This window comes from Chroicocephalus ridibundus, chromosome 1, assembly GCF_963924245.1.
Source record: "Chroicocephalus ridibundus chromosome 1, bChrRid1.1, whole genome shotgun sequence".
In the NCBI taxonomy this organism is placed as follows: Eukaryota; Metazoa; Chordata; class Aves; order Charadriiformes; family Laridae; genus Chroicocephalus; species Chroicocephalus ridibundus.
In genome coordinates, this window is record NC_086284.1 from 159,010,718 (window position 1) to 159,032,126 (window position 21,409).

Here is a 21,409-nt window from a genome sequence, read left to right on the forward strand (position 1 = left end):
GGCGGCCTGACCCCGGTCCCGTCCGGTGAGCGACGGCCCCCGCGGCGGTGGCGACGGCGGTATGGCCGTGCCCTGGGCTCTGCCCGCGCCCCTCAGCCCGGCGCAGCTGAAGCGCCTGGAGCAGCACCGCTACAGCGCGGCTGGGCGCTCGCTGCTGGAGCCGTGGCTGCAGCCCTACTGGGCCTGGCTGGTGGAGCAGGTCCCGCTGGGGCTGGCCCCCAACGCCATCACCCTGGGCGGCCTCCTGCTGAACTGCCTGACGGCGCTGCCGCTCATCGCCTACTGCCCCAGCGCCACCGAGCAGGTACCGCCCGCCACGGCCCGCCGCCGCCTCGCCCTTAGAGCCCGTTCTCCTCGCCTCGGCCCGGCGGCCCACAGTCGCCGGAACGCTGGGTCCCCCCCTCCCGTGCCCGCCGCAGCGTGTGGTGCCCTGTCACTCGCGGCCCCACCGCGGGTGGCCCTTCCCGTGGGCGGGAGGGATAAGGGAGGGCGGCGGGTTTGCCCGAGAAACGAGGGGAGCGGTGGTGCGGGGGCCAGGCTTCGGGGTAGCAGGGGTCCGGCCGGCGTTAAGGTTGTAACGCTGAAATGCTGCGGGGCCGGCGTGAAATGGGGAATAGTCTCGGTGGGCTCCTCTCGCCTCCCCGGCCCTTCGCGGGGCAGCGCTCCCCGTGGGGATGGGGCTCTGAGCGGCTCCTTGGCCCACACCAGATGGAGCAAAGCTGTAGCCAGGCTCGCCCTGGCGTGTGGGACCCCAGCCTCCTTCAGGGACCATCTTATGTCCCCTGCCGGCGCCCCTGCTCAGGCGGCTTGCTGGGAAGGAGACGTAAGCTCCCTCCCTGCTCCAGAGGACGGCTGTAACAGAGGGGACGTGGAGGCAGAAACAGCCGCCGGCCCAGAGGGAGGGTGCGGGTTGTGCCCGGGCGCAGGGCAGAGCTGGCCCAAGGCACGGCTGAGGACACTTCGGCATCGCGTAGTTGAGAGCTGAGGCTCGGTCGTGTGGCAGACGCTGTTAGCTGACAGCAGCTCAAATGCTTCCCCTCCTCACGTGGGAAGCGCTTAATTGCTGTAGCTTCTGGAGGGAAAACAGGCTTGTTAACGCGGGGCCGACGCTGCTGTCGCTGAAACTGGCTTGCCTACAGTTTCTCTGGCAACTTGAGGAGCTCTGTTGGAGCTTCCCAGCCCGTTACGAGTTTCCCAATGTAGAGTCTTCATGGTAGTCAGGGTGGGACATAGCAGGGGGAAATTGCTTTGTGTAGGTAAAATATCTTGAAGGGGTAAAATATCTTCTGTTTTTCTTGCATTCTGATGGGTTAAAATCCTAATGGCAGCGGTGGCTGTTTGTTGGGTTTTTTTAATAACTTAGATATACTTTGGTGAGTGTTCTTGTAGATGGAAGCAACCTTCTTTTTCTGTAGTTGCTTTGCCCTTTGTGTTAGCAGAGGTGTTTGTGGCAGATGTATCAGGAAGCTGATCTAGATCAAAATCAACTTTGCTTTGGTCTAACCCTGATCGCTTCCCTGATTTGCATCACCAGGTAGAGGCAGTGTGTGGTGTTGCAGGCATAGAGATGAGAGTGAGTGGTTGGAAACCGCAGATTGTCTTCTAGTGGCACTTTCAGAATTAAAATGCATGTGGAACTGCTACCTTTAGCTTAGTTTTGTGATGTAGATATCAGTCCTGGGCCAGCTATGTGCCTGGATTTTTCTCTTTGCTTTTTCTGTTTGCTATTCAGAAAAAAAACACCAAAAACAACAGAAAGTAAATTTTAAGTTATTTTTCCCTTGAGGACCCTTGTACAAAAAGAAAAAGGTTGTGTTGCAGACATCCAGGGAATTATTCCTTCCAGGAAATCTTAGGTTGAGTTTTAGGAACTTTACTGGTTTTTTTAATTGTAGCAGCTGAATTTTATAAGAACCTGCAGTTAGGATTAAACTTCCTTTTTCAGATAGCAGTATATCCTTTAAAAATATGTAGTTTAAAGCCAGACTCTTTACCCTATTGGGTTTTGTGCTGTGAGAAAAGCCCTCACTTTTCTCTTGCTGCATCACTTAGGGCATCGTTATCTCTCTTCCGCTTCTTTAATGACTTATCTTGTCTTCCACCTAAGATGTCGTGGTTCTGGATGGCTTTTTTAAAAAGCTAAAACTGTTGCAACACTAATAGGTGTGATGTGTACTGTTGTAATATCTACTTTGTACTTTTGACTTGTATGTGTAGGCTGGAAGGGCTGGGGGGAAGGTGGAACTGGAAATGATGTTAAAGGTGATTGAATCGCAGGCTGAACTAGTAGCATAGGGCATTTCAACACCACCTCTCTATACTGCCAGGCCACCTCTTCCATTCATGAACAAGTCTTGATTACCCGATGGACTAAGAAGAACTTGTTATATTCTCTTGGTGGAAGTGTAGCAGCACTGGATAGAAGACTCAGTTAAAATAACAAGCAGGGTTTGGTTTTAGGTGTTGGTTTTTTGGGTTTTTTTTGTTTGTTTGGTTGGTTGGTTTTTTTTAAGAGTTGGTTTGTGTGGTTGTGGGTTTTTTCCGCTAACCAGTCTTAAGTGTGCCATTTCTATTAGTCCTTTGTTGGAAACATTGAAGTCTTGATGTTTGTACAAACCATCCAAAACAAGTAAGACTGGTAGCTGAAATCCCTTGGAGAGTAGCTGCCAGCAGATGCTTGGGAAAGAGATCTTTCCCCGACATACCCTTCCAGCTGCCAAAACACCGTGCTTTAGGGGTTTCTCAGCAAGGGATTCTACTCCTGTTTCTTGCTAGAACAGCAACTGATGGATCTATTTCCCCACCTTCCACCTCATGATTTTGCCTTTTGAATTATTTGTTTTGAACCTGTTTGTACTTTCAGCTTCCATTATGCCCTATTGCAGTGAATTCCACCACGTAATACTACTTCCCCCCCCTCCCCCCACGCACAATGCAATCATGTCTGAAATCATACAATGCTCCCTTGTTCTCTTACTGTGTAGTTGTTACTTCCTTATACAATATTCTTTTTATCTTCATCAGCATCAGTAGCCACTAAAAGACAGTTTGTTACTGACTAGCACAATATGTTTTGGCTTTATAAAATATTGTCTGCTTCAGTAATGTCTTCTTGTCTAGTAAGGACATGGGTTATATCCCTGTTCTCCTGTAAATGCACATTTCGACATAAGCCGCCTTATTTGCAGCTAAGCTATTAGCAGATGGCAACTCTTAAGCACTGTCGTAATTAAAATCCATGTGTGTAGATATTTGTAGTGTTTGTCTGGTTTCCTACTTCTGTAATTTAGGACAGTAATCTATAGAAATAATAGGCGGGACTGCTACACCAGGTGTGGTGGTGGGAAGGACACTACCTGCACATTTCATATTCCGTGGAGGTTTGAAATATTTTCTTTGTTGTGACTGCAGGCTGGGGTTGTTTTCCTTTTCTCTCTGTGTGGTTTTTTTGGTTGTTTTTTTTTTCCTTTTTTCCCCACTAATTCAAAATATTTAGGAATTAAAAGTTCTGCTGACTTTAAGTATGAAGGGTGCGTATTTGCTGCATTAAAGTGTAAAAGGAGCACTTCTTGAGTGAGGATTTCCATTTTATCCCCACCGTTGGACAGTGAACTGTTTAGCTCTTCTGCAAGCTGACTGCTCTGAAGGACCTACAGTTACTTCATTAGGTTTTGCACATGAATCTCTTGTCACCCCTTCCCATTCTGGGGAACACTGACATGTTAATTTTTTCCTTGCATCAACACTAGGAAGAAAACTGGCTAAATGTAATTCTCTATCTTATTAAAAAGAAGAAAGACTACTCTGATCCTGCTGCTTTCATGGTTGCTCGTGGAGGGGCCTGACTTTGGTAATCCTTCGAGCTTAGCAACAGGTCTCTAAAATACCGTGGGAAGCTAGAGTTTCAGGACAGAAGTTTATGTTAACAGTAATCATTACGTTGCATTGAATTTATATCTATTAAAAAAAATAGTCTTGTAGCAGCTATAGCAGAATCTAAGCAAAGAGCTGCCTAAACTGATCAGAGTGGATTTCATCCAATGATAAAGACTTGTCCTGCGTGCACTCTGCTTCTTAGGTTCAATCATATCTCATTTATTTGGGGTTTTTTAAGGCCTTTGTTTCTGTTGTCTATAGTTTCCTGCAGGTTACTGGGAGTAGAGGAATGCAGGAAGAGAAAAGCATGGATTATGGATTTTTAGTTTGGGCAGTGATGGCGAAAGGGGGCAGGGGCTCAAGGGTTCTCATGCAGAAAGCTAGGGAGGGAAGGGAGGCTTGCGATGGCTAGCTCTGTAGAATTGCTTAAAAGATGGTGTAGTGCATTTATAAAAAGGTGATATACCTTGTTGAAACACGCTATTTAGAAAGCCATGCTTCTAGGAAGACCAAAAAGCTGGGGAGGGTCTAGGTGGCTCCAGCTAGCTCTACTATTAACTGCTTGGAGGGAAAGGAACATTGGTGAGGTGCTGTCTCTACTTGTCTCAATCTCTCTTTTTAAAGCTCCCTTTAAAAAACAATAACTACAAAAACCCAACAAACTTCTCAAACCCCACCTTTTGAACTGAAAGAGGCATCATCTTGAGTTTTTTCTTGTCAGAGGGAGAAATGAAGGGAAGACATTGACAGGCATGGAATTGCGTAAATAGCAAGGGCACAACTGAGCTTTGTGGGAGGGAGAATAAAGAATTAGAAAAGAGGGGAACTGGAACAGCTGGTATGAACTGGGGGTGTGAAGGAAGAAGCACTAAGCCCCTGACCTGGTAAAGGAGAATTGCGAAGCACTGAATGCAGCGGGGAATCCGGCCCATTCTCACAAGTGAAGAATGGAGCACTCAGTAGTGGATGGGAGAAAGAGGTATTTGGCATAAAGGAAGACAGTAAAGGTTCAGAAACGCCAACATAGAAGGATGGGAGTTCTTTCAGAGGGAGCTTGTTGGGGAGAGGAGGATGCTGAAGGAACGCAGGGAGTCCCTGGTGTGCATGAAATGCTGTTGGGCTATAGTACAATTATTTTATTTTTTTTAATTATTTCCTCCCTGCCCTCTCCCCCTGCTTTAATACAGGTTTAAACAGCCCCTTCTCTTCTCCTGCTGTTAGGACAGTTGTACATACTGCTTGGTCCGAAACAGAAGTGAGAGAAATGACCCACCTTTTTGGGGAAGAGGGAGGAAGTCCAGTAAAAATGTCTTTCTCTATTCTGGATCTGTTCCAAAGAGGGGCTGTGTAAAATAGGGTGAAATCAGTTGCCATGGTGTTGGATTGAGGAAGCGAGATTATGACTAAATGTGATGAGAAATTACAGGGGGGTGAATCTTTAAATGTTGCATAAGCTTGGGCTGTTGAACTCCCTGGGCTTGAAAGCTTTGCTTGAAATAGGCAGTAAAGGATCTTCTTACCACATCTAGTCTTCTGCAGCTGTCCTTGCTCTTCTGTGGTGTGGAATCACAGGAGCAGAAGAACGAGGACTGCTGTTCAGCCTACACTTTTTCCTGAAGGAGAGTCATGCCACACATACCTGTCAAACGCTGTATGCACATTGTTTTGTTTTGACACCCTCTGGTTCAGTAGATGGCCAGACCTGCTGTACCAAATCTGTGTGCGACAAGATTCTGGGGCTGTATCATCTTTCAGACATCCTTTCTAATTGAAGCGGAGAAGCCTTCTTTTTTTTCCCCCGCTTGGGTTTGTGTTCTTTTCTAGTTCCATGAGAATAGCATCTAGCTCTGGCCAAATAATACATTTGCTTGGACGGGATATAACTTTGGGCAGATATAATAAACACCTCATCAGTGAAAAGCTGATGATTATTGGGAGCTTCCTGACCTTTCTGCTGAGTCTGTCAGCCATGTCAGCATTCTCAAATGCTCCCACTTCTCTAATTTGCAAACTACTTGGGTCCGGCGTGGGAAGCCGGCAGGGGACATCCCTCAATGGAGAGCCAGGCATGTGAGAAGGCGGAGGAGATGGCAGCTGTAGCCGTATTGAGAGGGCAGATAGCAGAGAGAGAATCCGTGGTTATTGGGAACTTCAGAAACTTCTGTTTACCTTTGGTGATTTGGAAAACGGTATTTTACTGATGAAAACATTAGAGCATTCATTTAATCTGCTAAATGCATAGTTGCTCACAAGGGACCTCTGGTTATTACCACTTTGGGTTAAATTTGAACTGACAGCCTAAGGATGAAATGCTCCAGATTGTGTTTCTAAGCTCTCTCAGACACCTGTTCCCCTGTTCCTACTAGGATCTTCTTCCCTTCTCCACAACTGCGGGGATACAGATGCATCCGCTACAGGTGTTAATGGATGCAGATGATCCTTGCTGGGAAGAGGATGAAAACTCTCCCCCTCTTTCCAGATCATCAAGGAGCAGAGCATTTTAGTTTTGGAATCTGAGGGGACCGTTGCATTGATTTATCCCAGCAGGAGCTAATGAAACGGACGTGGATCAGCAGTCTTAATGGTTATACCTGTACTATAACTTGCAAGTCGACAAAAGCCATTGCTTTGTCGAAAAGACCTAATACGAGAAGTTTGAGTTGAAGTGGGTTTATTTGGTTATTTTTACATTTAATGTGTTACGCTTGTTTTGAGATAAGGTAAAAGTAGGTGTTGTTACCTTGAATAAGAATTCTTGCATCATGTTCTGTGGATTGTGGCCACTTTCATAAACTACAGTAACCAGCGTGCAAGCCTTCTGGTTTGGTTAGAATTGAGACTATATTTCATGGAGTTCGCATCTCAAAAGATTGTGATAGTACCAAGCACATGGCATATACCATTATGGCTAATGATAAAAAAAATAAAGTGCTATAACAGGTTTCTGTTCCTCGCTGATGTTTCAGTGGGGAAATGATCCATTTAAATAAGAAACTGATCACGCTCTGGCATTTGACTTAATTGGTGATGTACCCCACACGGGAGGGGGTGAACGCAGAGCAGGTAAGGAATTTGGCTAACATATCTAGTGCTGGATACTTTTGTCTGTGATATGGAGAATCTGATGATTTTAAAGCAAACTAAAATCTATTTCAGTTATAGGTAGTTGGTTGCAAAAGGAGGGGAGCCTAATGCAGCCAAAAAAAACAGTGGTGTCCTGGATGGAATTGCCCAGTGCGGCCCAGTTTACTTGCCAAAATCCGGGGATTAACGTGACAAGTTTCAATAGATCTCAAGCTATCTTTTCATAACTAGTAGAAGTATGTCACAGTAAGGACAACTCGTAATACGTTGCACATGACCTTTGTGGCACTTCACAGTAATATCGATGATAAAATTGGAAATGTCTTTAAAATACTACTTCAAAGGACTCCAGTGAAACCAGTGGTTTCTCCCCGCCTTTCTGCTCATAATGCTTCATTCATAGGTCTGTGTCAGGATTTGCCTTGTTTGAGAATATCTGTTACTCTCCATACAACAAAGTTATCCAGATAAACTAGTATGGGTATTGTGGTAGCTTTAGTATGTGGATTATATCACAAGTGAAATGATCTTTGCTTCACCAGGGTCCTCACTGTGCTTTTATGTCCTGAAATACCTGAGCAATGGCTGGCAGCCCACTGTTTTGAAAAGATGGAGAGCAAGAACTGGGGCCGACGGGTAGCCGCTGCCTCCCTGCAGAACATCTGACCAAGTGTGATTGCACCAGGAGAGGCCCTTGAGCTCTCTGTTCCTCCAGCTGGCTTCTGGTGATCTGCGAACGCAGGGTGGCAGTAGGCTCCTCCTGGTGTCCACAGGCTCTGTCCTTCCCCCTTCATCAGAGGAGAGAAATTTCTTCAAATGATGGCTAAGAACTCACTCCCTGGTTTAACCCCAATCCCCAACACACAATTCCTTTGTTTAACTGGACTAGCAAGGGAAAAGAAACCTAAATAACTCGACTAATTCCACTGGTAGGCATCAAACATGTATTGCTGTCATCACTTGACCTGGATTTCTATAGTGTGATCTTTGGGGGGGTTATCAGATATCAGCATGTTAAATGCCTATTGGAATAAGAATATCTACTCATCCTCTTTCACCTGCTCAAGGCTTCCAACATGATCTGTGATGACAGTTTTTCTTAGTTTCCTTGAATTAAGGGGAAAGGCTGCCGTGCCAATTTTTAAGAATTTTCGAAGTTTTCTGGATTTCTATGTAAATAGAAATCCAGGGTTCTCGCCTATAGCTGGAGCCCCTAATTCTTTGACTGTCACTTGCTTCAAAGCTGAGCGAAGCAGCCAAGCATTTGAGTTTAAATGGTCGAATGTTTTAGTAATGAAATGATCCAAATACTGGGTAGCTGGAAAAACATAAATTTGCTGACAATATTGTTTCCATATTAAAAGCACAGAACTAAGCCATAACATTGTGTATCAGCCATGAGGAAGTCCTAAGTAACAGCAGAAAAGCCGTTCAGAATTGAACCTCGCTTGAGCATGCTGGTTCTTGGGAAAGATGTGTTTTGTGATCAGTCTGACTGGAGGCATAACTTCTTTTCTAACTCAAATCAGTGAGTATAACGATGATGAGAAAACGGGATGTCTGGAGGAGCAGCTCACCTCATCTGCATTCTTATTGCTGCCTTCTCCTGTCCCTGGCTGTGAACTGATTTGGCAACTGTCATTTTTCCTTTTTCCTTAGCAGTGACGCTGGGTTTATGTGAGTGTGGACAAATCTCAGCTCGCTCAGGTTGTCTAAATCTATTAAATAGCCTTTACTGGCCTTAGACCAACGCGATTACATGTATTTCGTATTTGCGCTGCAGGAGAGGAACTGCAGGGGTGTAGAGCCACAGTTCTTTACCTGGGAGTGGGCAGGGATCCAGCTCTCTGCCTGCCTGTGGCCATTCACTTATTTAACCTGCAAGTTGCGTTTCCAGCTTTTATGCCTACCTTGACTCCCTTTTCGTGAGCCGTGCTTCTAAATGTTAAGGATACCGCTGGAAATTACTTGAGGCAAAAATGTTACCTGTGCTTTGTACAGAAGGTGTTATAAATAATATTTAGTAAAAACTAATTCCTAGACAAACGAAGACATATTATGTGTATGAAAATAGTGTTTTTGAAAGGTACTACTGTAGGACAGTTCCTTTGAATCTGAGACTAGTGTTGATGTAACTGATTCACAGCTTGTTTTGAAACTCTGATAGTCTATATTAAGTAGATAGTTGCTCTTTCATATTTAATGAATGACTTAATTTTTAAAACCCTCGTCCTACGTACCTATGTAGTCAATTTTTGTATGTTGCAAAAAATCTCTTTTCCTAAAAGCTGAAGTCTTTATTTAGTAAAATGTAATGGTGTTTTATATCTATATGTTGTAAATCTGAGCAAATCATCTAAGTGTCTATCACATAAACTGCTCAGAACTTTAATGTCTTGCTACTACTTTCTTTAAAAAAGATTAATTTTATTTTCATAACACTTTTCATCACAAAGGATACAAATAATTATAGAAATACTGTGGGTTTACAGTGGAAAAATAAGTCAGTTGATGCAGAAAAGAAGCTAAAGTTAAAAGTTGGGGTTATTTTTAAATAAATAGAAGGGCCTGTATTTCACTGCTGTATCTGGAGTAGTTCATTATAGTAGTTACCACAATTCATGTAGAGACTAGCGCAAGGAATTTGGTTTGTCCATTAACTAAGTAAAAAATAGCACAATGTAGTATAGTTCTGTGCTGAACAATATTTCACCTTTAATTAAATGGATTATCAGCTAAGAAATTGGGAACTGCCTAGTGACCTTTTATGTGACTCTCTTTCAGGCACCTTTTTGGGCATACATCCTGGGTGCATTAGGACTTTTTATCTACCAGTCTCTGGATGCCATTGATGGGAAGCAAGCCAGAAGAACAAACAGTAGTTCTCCTCTAGGAGAACTCTTTGATCATGGTTGCGACTCTATTTCCACAGGTAGCCTTAACCTACTGTTACCCATCCTAGTTTTAAAATAGGTACCTGTTTTCAAGAGGAGCTGATTAATCACAGAGTTGTTGAAGTTGAAAAGGAACTCTGGAGATCCTCTAGTCCAACTGCCTGCTCAGAGCAGGGTCAGCATGTCCCCTCCTTTTAGGATAACGTCACCATCTCCTGGTCACTGCGGCCAAGGCTGCCCCTGACCTTTGCATCCCTGGCCAGTGTAAGGGAGGATATTTCAGAATTACCTTTGGCAGATGTTGGATAATGCACGTTCTGCTCTTACTTACTGTGCATCTTCATGTACAGTGTTCTTTGAACGAGCTAGATGGTGAGCAACGAATTCCGTAAGAGAATGCTGAGAGATTCTTTACTACACATAGCTTGTGCTTTCCAGTAGGGTACAGGTGATGCCTATTAAAGGATTTTAAGGACCTAAATGACTGATGCTGGCCTGTGAAACTAAGGATTCCACTTCAGAATCATAGAATCATTGAACAGTTCGGGTTGGAAGGGACCTTAAAGATCATCTAGTTCCAACCCCCCTGCCCTGGGCAGGGACACCTCCCACTAGACCAGGCTGCTCGAAGCCCCATCCAGCCTGGCCTTGAACACCTCCAGGGATGGGGCATCCACAGCTTCTCTGGGCAGCCTGTGCCAGTGCCTCACCACCTTCACAGTAAAGAATTTCTTCCTAATATCTAATCTAAATCTCCCCTCTTTCACTTTAAAACCATTAGGAGTGAGGTGCCAAAATATCAGTTTGGTAATAGGGCATGCAGCTTGCCACTTAGGAGAAAGGATAATTTACATTCCTTAGAAGAATGAGTTTAAAAAGCATTTGATTTGCAGTCCTTAAAAAGTAAACCTTGCTCAGTTGTACCTTCTATAACCTAGCTGCCCTTGGTGGCAACGCCTGTACTTCTATAAAAGGTTAACGGCCGAAATGTTTGCCCTGGGAATCGGTACGTTCTTTATGCCTCACTTCCCAGAGAAGTGCAACTACCAGTCTCTCTGAGCTGGGCCCTTCAGGTTGAAGCTGTCAGTGATAACAAAGAACAGGAGATGACAATGGCAACTGTAGGCTGGGAGGCGGGGCCCCCACTGGGAAGAAAAGGAGTCCTGTGTTTTGGTGTCTCCTGCCAGGACTGTCCCAGAGATTAGCTGCTCAGTCAAGTTATCAGTCACACCGTTACTTTGTTACAGGGATGTAAAATGCCTTGTGATTTATTTTTTTATTTTATTTCTCTTAACTGCAAGCAAAGAGGGTGTATGACTAATATGTTCGTTTCTGCTTTTCAGTTTTTGTTGTCCTTGGATCCTGCATAGCAATCCGACTAGGAACAAATCCTGACTGGTTGTTTTTCTGTTGTTTTGTGGGACTGTTCATGTTCTATTCTGCTCACTGGCAGACATATGTATCAGGCATACTAAGGTTTGGAAAGTAAGTAGGTATCTTTAGAAGTACATATGGCTTAATGTCTGAGACTGCTAGCTACTTGATTTCCGTTTCTTCTTGATTTTTTTTCCCTGCTCTCTCTTCCACTCGCCACCTTCCTCATCTCCCTTCCACCCTAGCAGGCTTGTGTTTTAGCTGGCAAGAACTTTAAAACTCTGCATAATCCCGAGTAGAGGACTTGTTCTTTTAGCAGCTGATTTTAGCTGTGTATGCTTTCTTTGCATGCATTTGGCTCTTTAGTTTGTGGATTTGTTCTCGGAACCCATACAAGCACCATGCAGGCTCAGACCGGAGAGGTCTTGCCTGCCATGTAAACAAGTGTTCTGTGTAGGAGTAGGGACACAGCACGAGCATCTAGAGTACCACAGTACCTCCCTTTGTAACCTCCCAGCCACAGAACAGTTTCAGCCCAGGGGACTCTGAACCACAAGCGTTTTTAGAGAAACTCCCCTGCTAATGGGGTTCCCTTCCGTAGACATCTTCAGTCTTCCTTCAAACAAACTCTCTGCAACCATTGCATCCTTTGGCAAGGAGTTCCACAGAGCTTGCAGAATTACCCCAAGTTTATTTTGGGGGCTTTACTTTTAATCTGGTTCGTGCTGGCTTTGATGTCCTTTAGGTTTTGTGTTAGGTCACAGTTGTAGAGATTGCTGTGATGCTGTTCATGACTCAGTAGAAATTTCATCTGTTCTCACTGCAGTGTAGGAGGAAGAGTCATGACATTCATGTAGAAGATAACAATTTCAATTTAATTCCTTAATAGTGTGGGGTGTGGGGATTGCTGCACCCTCTGGCAGCTGTGGTGGTGCCTGGCCACGGCCTTTTGCTGTTTTTAAACAACAAGCTGCACTTTGGTAAGGATTTCTGAAAAGAGGGAAAGATCAGAGACTTCTGCAGCAGCAAAACTGGAAATACGTGCTAGATGAAGGCTGTCCTTCTGCTAATCCTCACCACTTGCTAAGTCACTTGTTTGTAGTCCTAAGTAGCTCTGACCTGCAAGAAGCACCCTAGCAAATCTGAGCACGCTGGGCACACAGGCCAGTGATCAGCTATCTTTGCATACTGTTCCGTGTCTGTATCAAAAGAAAGCTGTCTCTGTGGTAATGCCAAGAGCTCTTTTTTTTATTCGCTGATAATGCATTTTACCACACAAACTATAGCTCTTCTACCTGCCTATCCATCCTCCTTTTTTAACATCTTGTGCTGTAAACAAAAACAGATGCTTTAGAGCGATGGCTGAAATACGATAATTTCCGCACATGACAGTGGACTACACGGAAGGGAGATGGACTGTGCCATGAGCTCTGGCATTCCGCGTATGTGATTGCTTTTCTGTGCCTTTCATTCCTGCCTAAAATGTGTGAATGATTTCCTTACATCAGGAAGGCACCGAGACTCCTATACCCCGTAAAAATTTCTTCATTAAAAACTTAATGGCTTCTATGTAAATATAGTGATAGCGCGTAGTACAAGCAGTTTGGGATGGCCTGGTGTTCCATGCTTACCTTTTGAAGTTAAATAGACACAACTGTTCTCCAATATAACTTACTTCTGTTTCGTCAAAACAGGTCAGAGTTTTTTCAAGGCTCGCAATTTTATTTCTCTTAAGCACAGAGGTGAGAGTCTAAATGAAGGCATTAGTATATTGCTCTAAATATGATAATACTTAATAACATGGACAGAAGCTTTCACTGATGCTGTTCCCGAATTAGCAGCGCTTGATTTGAGAAGTCAAATGACAGATGAGAGAGTCCTACGGCTGGTGGCCAGGAAGGATCAGAGCAGCTGGGTAGTGTGCCACTACTGTCAGGTTGTGTACAATACTGCACAGTGTCCGACTGAAATCTTTGGACTCCGGTTTGCGCTGTGTTGCAACCAACAGTCTTGAGCCTCTGTAAAATGAAGTACTGAACTTTGGCACATATAATCACTCAACTTCAAGTTCCAGCCTCCTCCTGCCACCAGCAACAGCAAACGTGGTACGGATTAGAAATGTCGGTTTTCATAGTACAGAGTGCAGACTCTGAACACTTGCATACGGACGCTTCAGCATGACGTAACCGTCAAGTTGAGCGTGCACCTACAGCCATGACCGGGCAGAGGTAACGCTCCATCCCCGGTAGAGAGGGCAGAGCCCCCTCCCAGCAGCGCTGTCCCGTTTCCCCCCTGCACAGACTCTGTTAATTGACTTCAGGCCAATTCATGAAATGGGCAGAAGATTAAAAGCCTCCGCTTTTCAGGTTAGCCAGCTGAACTGGTTCACCTCGCAGTCCGGCGCGCACGAGAGCTGGTACTGGTGAGGGAGCGCAAGGGCGTAGGAAGGAGAGGATGACCCATTCCTACCAGCACCTGAGCTCATCGTCTAGTTGCAGCTTCAACTTTGGCTCTTCTAAGGCAAAGAGTCTGAAGCTTGTGATGAAACTTGGCATATTTTATCACTGTCTTTCCGATGAAAGAAGGGAGTTTATTGTTACTGTGATTATCAAGATCAGATAAATGTTTTTCCATTGGCCAAGAGTTGATTCCTATCTCCCTTTAAAAATACACTGTTTCCAGTGCAAACAGGTCACGTGCTAAGCAAGTAACAATACATGTTGACTTTGGTCATAATACCTTAAAACTGCAAATTTATTCTAGCTGCTTAAAGAAGTGTTACATTTTAAACATCCTTTGTCACTGTTTATTGGTAACTTCAGTACAAAGATCAGGTACCTCTCTTAAAACTTTTGGTAGCATAAAAGGAACCTTAGATGCGCATTTATTTGGTTTATTTTAAAGTTTTATTGAAAGTATCGTTTTTTTTTCTTTTGGGCCTCCGCTTAACTTTTTTTATGTATATTCATGTCTCCTCAAACATTTCATTAATCAAATACAGTAATAAATAAAGAGTTGTCTATCTTGTCTGAGAACAAAAAAGATGGAACAGAGAGTCTCGAGGCCATACAAGGCACCGTATTTTAAAAATGTTTTTATGGAAAAAAGCAAGATATTAATTAGATGCCCTCTGAAACAGGGCAGATGCTTAGTTATCCGCTGACTCAGTCTTCAAAATACTGCCCTTCTGTTTTGCAGGCTGTATCTGTCAAGTTTTCATGATACGATGGCTTAAAGAAATCTCTTCTGTCCCAGCCTGCTCTTCACGGTCCATACTTTTTTGTGATAGGCTTTTAATGGAAATTTTGATTGCATTTACTGTGAGCTTGCCTTAAACTCTGATTTGATACTTACACATCAAGTCTGTAAATTTATACAAAATTCTCAAATAGTTAACAATGTATTCATTAAAGATTTTCCCCCTACTAATATTATATGTAGCTTGCTCTAGATAAGGAGCGTAGATTTAATTTTAAATCTTAGCCAAAGATGTATGCCTCTATAGAGTACCATTCTCAGTCAAGGAAAATCATACTCTATATACATTGATGTAATTTGAAGGAGCTAATTTAAAGTCACTGGTGTGTGTCCCCCGCTGCCTTACACTTACAGGAAAAATACCATTTCTTTAACTAAATCTCCCTTTTTTTCCTTCACAGAGTTGATGTCACTGAAGTTCAGATAGCCATAGCAATGCTGCTCTTGATATCTGCATATGGTGGCACAGCAATATGGGACTATAAGGTAAATGCGTTAAGTATTCCGAACTCCGTTGAGTGTTCAGTTCCCGTTAAGTGTTCACAGTTCCTCTGGGATTTGCAGCTCGCCTGTGTGAGTCCCATCAAAACCTACGAGTTGTCTAATGTTCTGGTTTAGCTTATTGTACAAATGTAGGTTATTTTTATGTTGTAGTTAACTTGGGTATAATGGTGTGACTTCCTATGCACAAATTTAGAGCTACGTAGAGGAAAAAAGACCCCATCTGCCACGTATAAACTTCTGATCTGGAACCGATACTCTGCAGATACTTGAGCTCTTACAAATAGTTTTTGGTTTGGTTTTATTTCTTTCGTATATTTTATTTTAAGACATGTATTTCTGTTCAGTTAAATGATTTATAGGATACTTTATTTTAAAATTTAAAGATAAAATGCTTTAATCTAACAAAACCATGAGAAGATGTTACGGGGGTTTTGGTCAAGTAATCCATATTTACATGCCAATGGAGATGTACTGAGTTTCAACAGTTATGTCACAGATGACATAAATGTAAATATCTGTAATTAAAGAACTGTCTTCTGTCCAAAAGCATTTCTCCGTCTCTGGCTTTTATTGTGATCTTTGAAGTTGTACTTAGGTGGATGAGATCAAAATAGATTAGATTAGCATTTTCATCTTTTCTAGGGTCTTTACTCAGAAATGTATAGTTCTGCTTGGTTATAGCGCATGGAAGAGCTGAGACCATTCCATGCTACTGATAACCACTGGAAATTAATCTAAATATAACCCACCAAGTAATTCAAATTAAGTCATGAGTTTACTCAGCAATTAAGAAAAGTTTAGCCAAACTTTGTTTCCTTCCCCCATCCTGCAAGTCGCTTTTGTTCTATTTTCCAACAGCTTATTTTCATGTTGGAAAATAAAGTAGGTATGTTAGACTTTAATTATGATTGCTTTTTCTTCAGTATTAAGATCTGTGGTAGTTATGCTGTATCTCAAAACAATCTCTATTCAAAAAATATAGTCAACGGTTTCAATTTATTACTACTTCTGTTTTTTTTAAATCCTCTGCTGCCTTTGGAAGTTTGCTTGAAACTGCAATTGATTCTGAAAGGTAACTGTTTAATTAAAATTTGTTATCTGGAGACTATTCTCCATGCAAAGATACAGCATACAAACAACAGGTACCAAAACACAAAGCAGGCAGATGGTGTTTGTGTTTCCTGTGGTTCAGTATTGTCTTACCCAGCGAAATAGAAGGAACTGTCCTTCTCCCCGCTCCCGTGCCGTGGTGATGCAGCAGGCTGTGTCAAGTTTTTGCTTATGTCGTAAAAAAAATTTGAAGAACGTCGTAGGGACAAACACAGTAAGATTTAGCTGAATTTCAAGACCTGAACTTTCAGTATTCAGAAGTCAAGTTTAAACATTACAAAAGCAATTTGTCGTCTCCTTAGTAAGGAACCAAATTCCAAACACTGTTCTCCAGAGCTTGTTCCCAGGAAAGCAAGAGTTCAAATAAAACAATTGTTTAGTAGTTATCAGTAGCTTTTTTCAGTCACTTTTTTAAAAAGGTGTTATCCTTAACTTTTAATATCTTTCTCTTGTTTTTCCTGCTAAGGTCCCTTTGGTGGGCTTAGAACTGAAGTTCTTTGCAGTTTTTGGCATACTGTGTGGAACGGCACTTTCTTTTTTCAATTACTTCCGTGTCATCTTTGGTGGCGGGGTTGGAAAGAATGGATCTACGATAGCAGTAAGTTGCTTTAAAAATCAAAAAACAAGGTCTGAATAATTTATGCCCATAATTTATTGCACTTCAGATGATCATAAGGGTTTTACCTGTTTAAGCATTTAAGCAGACAAGCGTATGAGCATTGGATGGCTAAAGCAAAGACTTCACTATCTACTTTCTCCCTACCTGTTAAGGGATTTCTTCTGTTGCAGGAACCAGCAATGAATTTGCTATACAAAATTGATTAGTGGTCACTGCAAGGGATACTAATAGCCTTGCCATAATGCTAATGGACTTTCCCTGAGTTTTGGTAACTTTGGTTTTGTTTAACGGGATTTGCAATATGTATGAAATCTGGACCTTACTGTGTGACTGAAGCCAAAGCCAAATTTTCTGTCTCTGTATTTCAGGGAACAAGCGTTCTCTCTCCAGGCCTGCACATTGGGCTACTTATCACACTGGCCATCATGATCTATAAAAAGTCTACAACACAGCTGTTTGAAAAACATTCTTGCCTGTACGTCTTGACATTCGGATTGGTGAATGCTAAAATCTCACAGAAGTTGGTGGTAAGGAATCTTGTTCTGAGTCTTAAACCTCCTAAAACTAAACCGGTTCTTGGCTTAACGCGTGCTGGGTCAGTGGCGCTGTGCAAGTTTTCCCATTCTCTCTGCCACTCTATTACCTGTTTTGTTAGGACCAAGACACTGAACTAGACTCAGGTTGCTACAGAAAGATGATATATGACACTGATGCAAACACACACTTATTGTTGAATATATTGGCTAGAACTTTCAGTTTTCTTTAACTTACTCCTAGAAATATACTGTCCATCTTTAATGGTTTAACTGTGGTCCCTCAAGCCTTACTAACAGTGTTGTGACTTCTGATTTAATTATCTGAAATACGAATTTAATCATTAAAATGAAGAGAGAAGCTTTTCTACTTTTATCTCTTTTGTAATTAAAAACGTCATCAATGGGTGAAAAAAACCAAAATCTGCCTTATTACATATTTCCTAACAACAGTAATCCACTGTCATGGAGTTAACTTTCTTGCTGGCAGCTGCGATAGTGCTGTGGTTTGGATTTGGGAGGAAAATAGTGTTGGTAAAAAACCTGATGCTTTTAGTTGTTGCTAAGCAGCCAGGCCTTTTCTGCTCCTCACACCACCTGGCCAGCAAGGGCTGGGGAGGCACAAGGAGTCGGGAGGGGACACAGACGGGACAGCTGACCGTGACTGTGGGTACCGTTTTGTACCGTAATGGGCACAAACTTGAACATAGGAAGTTCCACCTAAACATGAGGAGGAACTTCTTTACCCTGAGGGTGGCAGAGCACTGGAACAGGCTGCCCAGAGAGGTGGTGGAGTCTCCAACTCTGGAGACATTCAAAACCCACCTGGACATGTTCCTGTGTAACCTGCTCTAGGTGACCCTGCTCTGGCAGGGGGGTTGGACTAGATGATCTCCAGAGGTCCCTTCCAACCCTATGATTCTATGATTCTATGATTCTATGACTGGCCAAAGGGATATCCCATGCCGTGTGACGTCATGCTCAGTATATAAAGCTGGGGGAAGAAGAAGGAAGGGGGAGATGTTCGGAGTGATGGCGTTGGTCTTCCCAAGTAACTGTTAGGTGTGATGGAGCCCGGCTTTCCTGGGGATGGCTGGACACCTGTCTGATGATGGGAGGCAGTGAATGAATTCCTTGTTTTGCCTTGTTCGCGTGCACAGCTCTTGCTTTACCTATTACACTGTCTTTCTCTCAACCCCCAAGTTTTTCCTCACTTCTACTCTTCTGATTCTCCCCCCCATCGCAAATGGGGGGACTGAGTGACTGGCTGTGTGATTCTCGCTGCTGGTTGGGGTTAAACCACAACATCCAGCCCCCTGGTTGTTTTTTTTTCTGGCATGACATTTCTCAAACACTAGCAAAACCAGTATTCTACGGACTTCCTTGCTAAACAGGAGTTCACCTACTGAGCTACTAACATGGTTCAAGAGGGAGAATGCTGATGAGAAGATTAAGCCTTAAGATTGAACTTGAGGCTCTTATCTATTCTGTCAGCCACCTTGGCTCCCTTGCTCATTCAGAGGACCACTGGGTCCTTCTGATCAGCAGCCATCACTGTATGTACGTCAACTCATGGACACTTCTGAGCAAACCATGTTTCCCTTGAAGCTGTATGTGTAGCTTTGAGGACAGTCTTCTCCAGAGGCAAATCTGTAAAGGTAGTGGGGAAAGAATTTCATGAGTTTAGCGTGCTCAGTTTTCTGATACTATTTCAGGAGGCCTTGTCCTTCCGGCAGCCTGGAGTGAGCAAACGGCAGTACAAACTCAAGGTGTGACCAGGTGGGTAGTGGAGACATGAGCCAAAGTCTGTGCAGGTTGTGCGGATGTGCCAGAGCTGCTCCATGGGCGCTAAACCAGCAAGAGCTGTTGCACAGCAGGACAGATGCGAGCCAGGAATTGCTCCCTGCAGTGAATCGATCCCTTTAGCAGGAGAGTTGCATCCTTTGTTGTCTTGGAGTGGAAGCCTTTGTGGTTTGTCCTGCCTTTAGATAGGGATGCTCACAGGCTTTTCTGTGAACTTTGCTGTGCAGCATACAGCTGAATGTGATTTACATTCTGCTAAGAGACCACTGTGTTCACAGAAACTTCTCAGTACCTTAATCATATTTGCCAAGTGTCCACGATGCGTGGAAATAAGGAATGACAGGGTGATTTCTTATGGCAAACTTGGCACCTAGGCTACTTTCCTTCTGCTGTTTTTGAGCTTCTTGGTATGGACTCTTCAGATGTCCTTTATTAGGTCTCCAACTTCTTACAAAAAACTATTCTTCTGTCCCTCAATTAAAAGTGAGCCCAAGTTGTCTCTAAGAATGCTAAATATGGAAGGGTCAAGGTGTGTGTGGGGGAAGAGGTTCCATCCCTTCCCTCCAGTAATCTTTCTTCTTTTGGTCCTTCTGTAAAGTGTCTCTGTACATACATCACTATCTCTACTAAACAGTGAAAACAAGTCTTGTCACCTAAGCAAAAGCCTAGTTTTTAGTTAGCTTTTGGCTAAGTAAAGCCAAAATTTTCACGTTAGAATTGTAAACAACATTTCAAGTGAGCGGCATTCATTTTCAGTAATACACTTGTGTAGTCTCACCCTTCAAATACAGCACTGAAAAAAATAGAGTGGGAAACCCCTGCAAATAGCTAAAGTGCACTGGTATAGTATTACATGTAGATGTAACGTATTACAAAAGAACACTGAAGGATGTGTACACATTTCTTATATAATGAAGTCAAAAAATACCAACTGATAATTCAAGTAGTTGTTATCACTGATTAAAGTGCTATATATTGATTGAATAACCTGGAAAGAGATTACTTGGTCCTTGGGAAAGAAACCGTCCAGGAGCAGCAGGCCCTGAAGCATTTATGAAGCCCTTGGCCAGCCTGCTGATTGCTTCCCAAGAACCAGGGGGGGCAGGCTGTTGCTGGGTAAGGATGCGTCCTGGTTTTGGCTGGGATAGAGTTAGTTTTCTTTTCAGTGGTTGCTGTTTCTTCGGATTTGGTATGAAAGGAATGTCAATAATGCATATTGTTTTAGTTATTGCTAAGTGATGTTTATACTAGTCAAGGACTTTTTTCAGCTTCCCATAGAAGCTGAGAAGGAGCCTAGAGAGAACAACAGCATGGCCAGTGGAATATTCCATACCATAGATGTCATGCTCTGTATATAAATGGGGGTTGACCGGGGTGAAGGGGGGAATCCATGCTCTCTGCTTGGGTTGGGCTGGGCAACTGAATTACTGGGTGGTGAGAGCGACTTGTGTCTTGTGTATTCTTTTACCACTATTATTATTATTTTTAATTTCCTTTTTGGTTATTGTTCTATTAAACTGTCTTTATCTCAACCCATGAGGTTGATTTTTTCCCCTTTTCCCCTACTTTTCTCTCTTTTCTCCCTACCCTTCTCGGGGTGGAGGAAGGGAATGGCTGAGAGCTTGTGTGGTCTTAGTTGCTGCCTGAGGTTAAACCACGACGGGATGTCCTGCCCTTTCATCACTAAGGTGTAGGTTTTCTGGTAGTTACGCAGATCTTGCAGTGGTGCATTTTTGTCTCTCTTTTTCTATTTTTTTTTTTTTTTTTTTTAACATAGGTGGCTCACATGACAAAAAGCGAGATCTGTCTTCAGGACACTGCATTTATTGGGCCAGGACTTCTGTTTTTGGACCAGTACTTCAACAGTTTCATTGATGAATATATTGTTCTATGGATAGCACTGGTAAGCGTTTTGTTTTATACTTTTCATTTGGAGCATACTTAAAGGAAGAGATTGAGAACTGGCCCTGTCATTCTGTTCTGCCATTTCTGACTTGCTCAGATTTCGGCTGTCAGAGCGGAGGGGGTGCCAGGATGACGTGTAAACATGTATTTTGGGAGCTGACTGGCTTTCCTTGGAACAGAGACGCAAAGGGAATTTACAGATCTCTCTTGTAATTATGCTTTAGTTGAGGTGACTTGTTTATTCTGCTAACTGCAGGCTAACCACCTTTGTTTATCAGACTTTGTAAGTGTTTAATGCTGTTTGGTTTTGGGGCCTGTTTGTGGGTCTTTTTTTCTTAAATAGACCACTCTGTAAGTCAAAATTCTTTTTAAACTTGTCGCTTGGATAGATTGGTTAAAGTTCAAATGAATTTGTAGTAGGGACAATTTTAAAAAATACTTGTTTGTTT

General features: G+C 43.1%; 1 protein-coding gene across 3 annotated transcripts in view; it reads left to right on the top strand.

Annotated features, from left to right (window-relative positions):
- Positions 1-21,409, top strand: part of CHPT1 (choline phosphotransferase 1) — a 25,127-nt gene continuing 3,718 nt past the window's right edge. For all 3 annotated transcript variants that reach the window (XM_063320522.1, XM_063320541.1, XM_063320530.1), the window contains exons 1-7: positions 1-304; positions 9,745-9,892; positions 11,198-11,339; positions 14,888-14,972; positions 16,567-16,698; positions 17,088-17,246; positions 20,833-20,958. In XM_063320522.1, the coding sequence (XP_063176592.1) occupies positions 62-304; positions 9,745-9,892; positions 11,198-11,339; positions 14,888-14,972; positions 16,567-16,698; positions 17,088-17,246; positions 20,833-20,958 (1,035 nt within the window). In that variant the 5' untranslated portion in view covers positions 1-61. The remainder of the gene's footprint in view (positions 305-9,744; positions 9,893-11,197; positions 11,340-14,887; positions 14,973-16,566; positions 16,699-17,087; positions 17,247-20,832; positions 20,959-21,409) is intronic.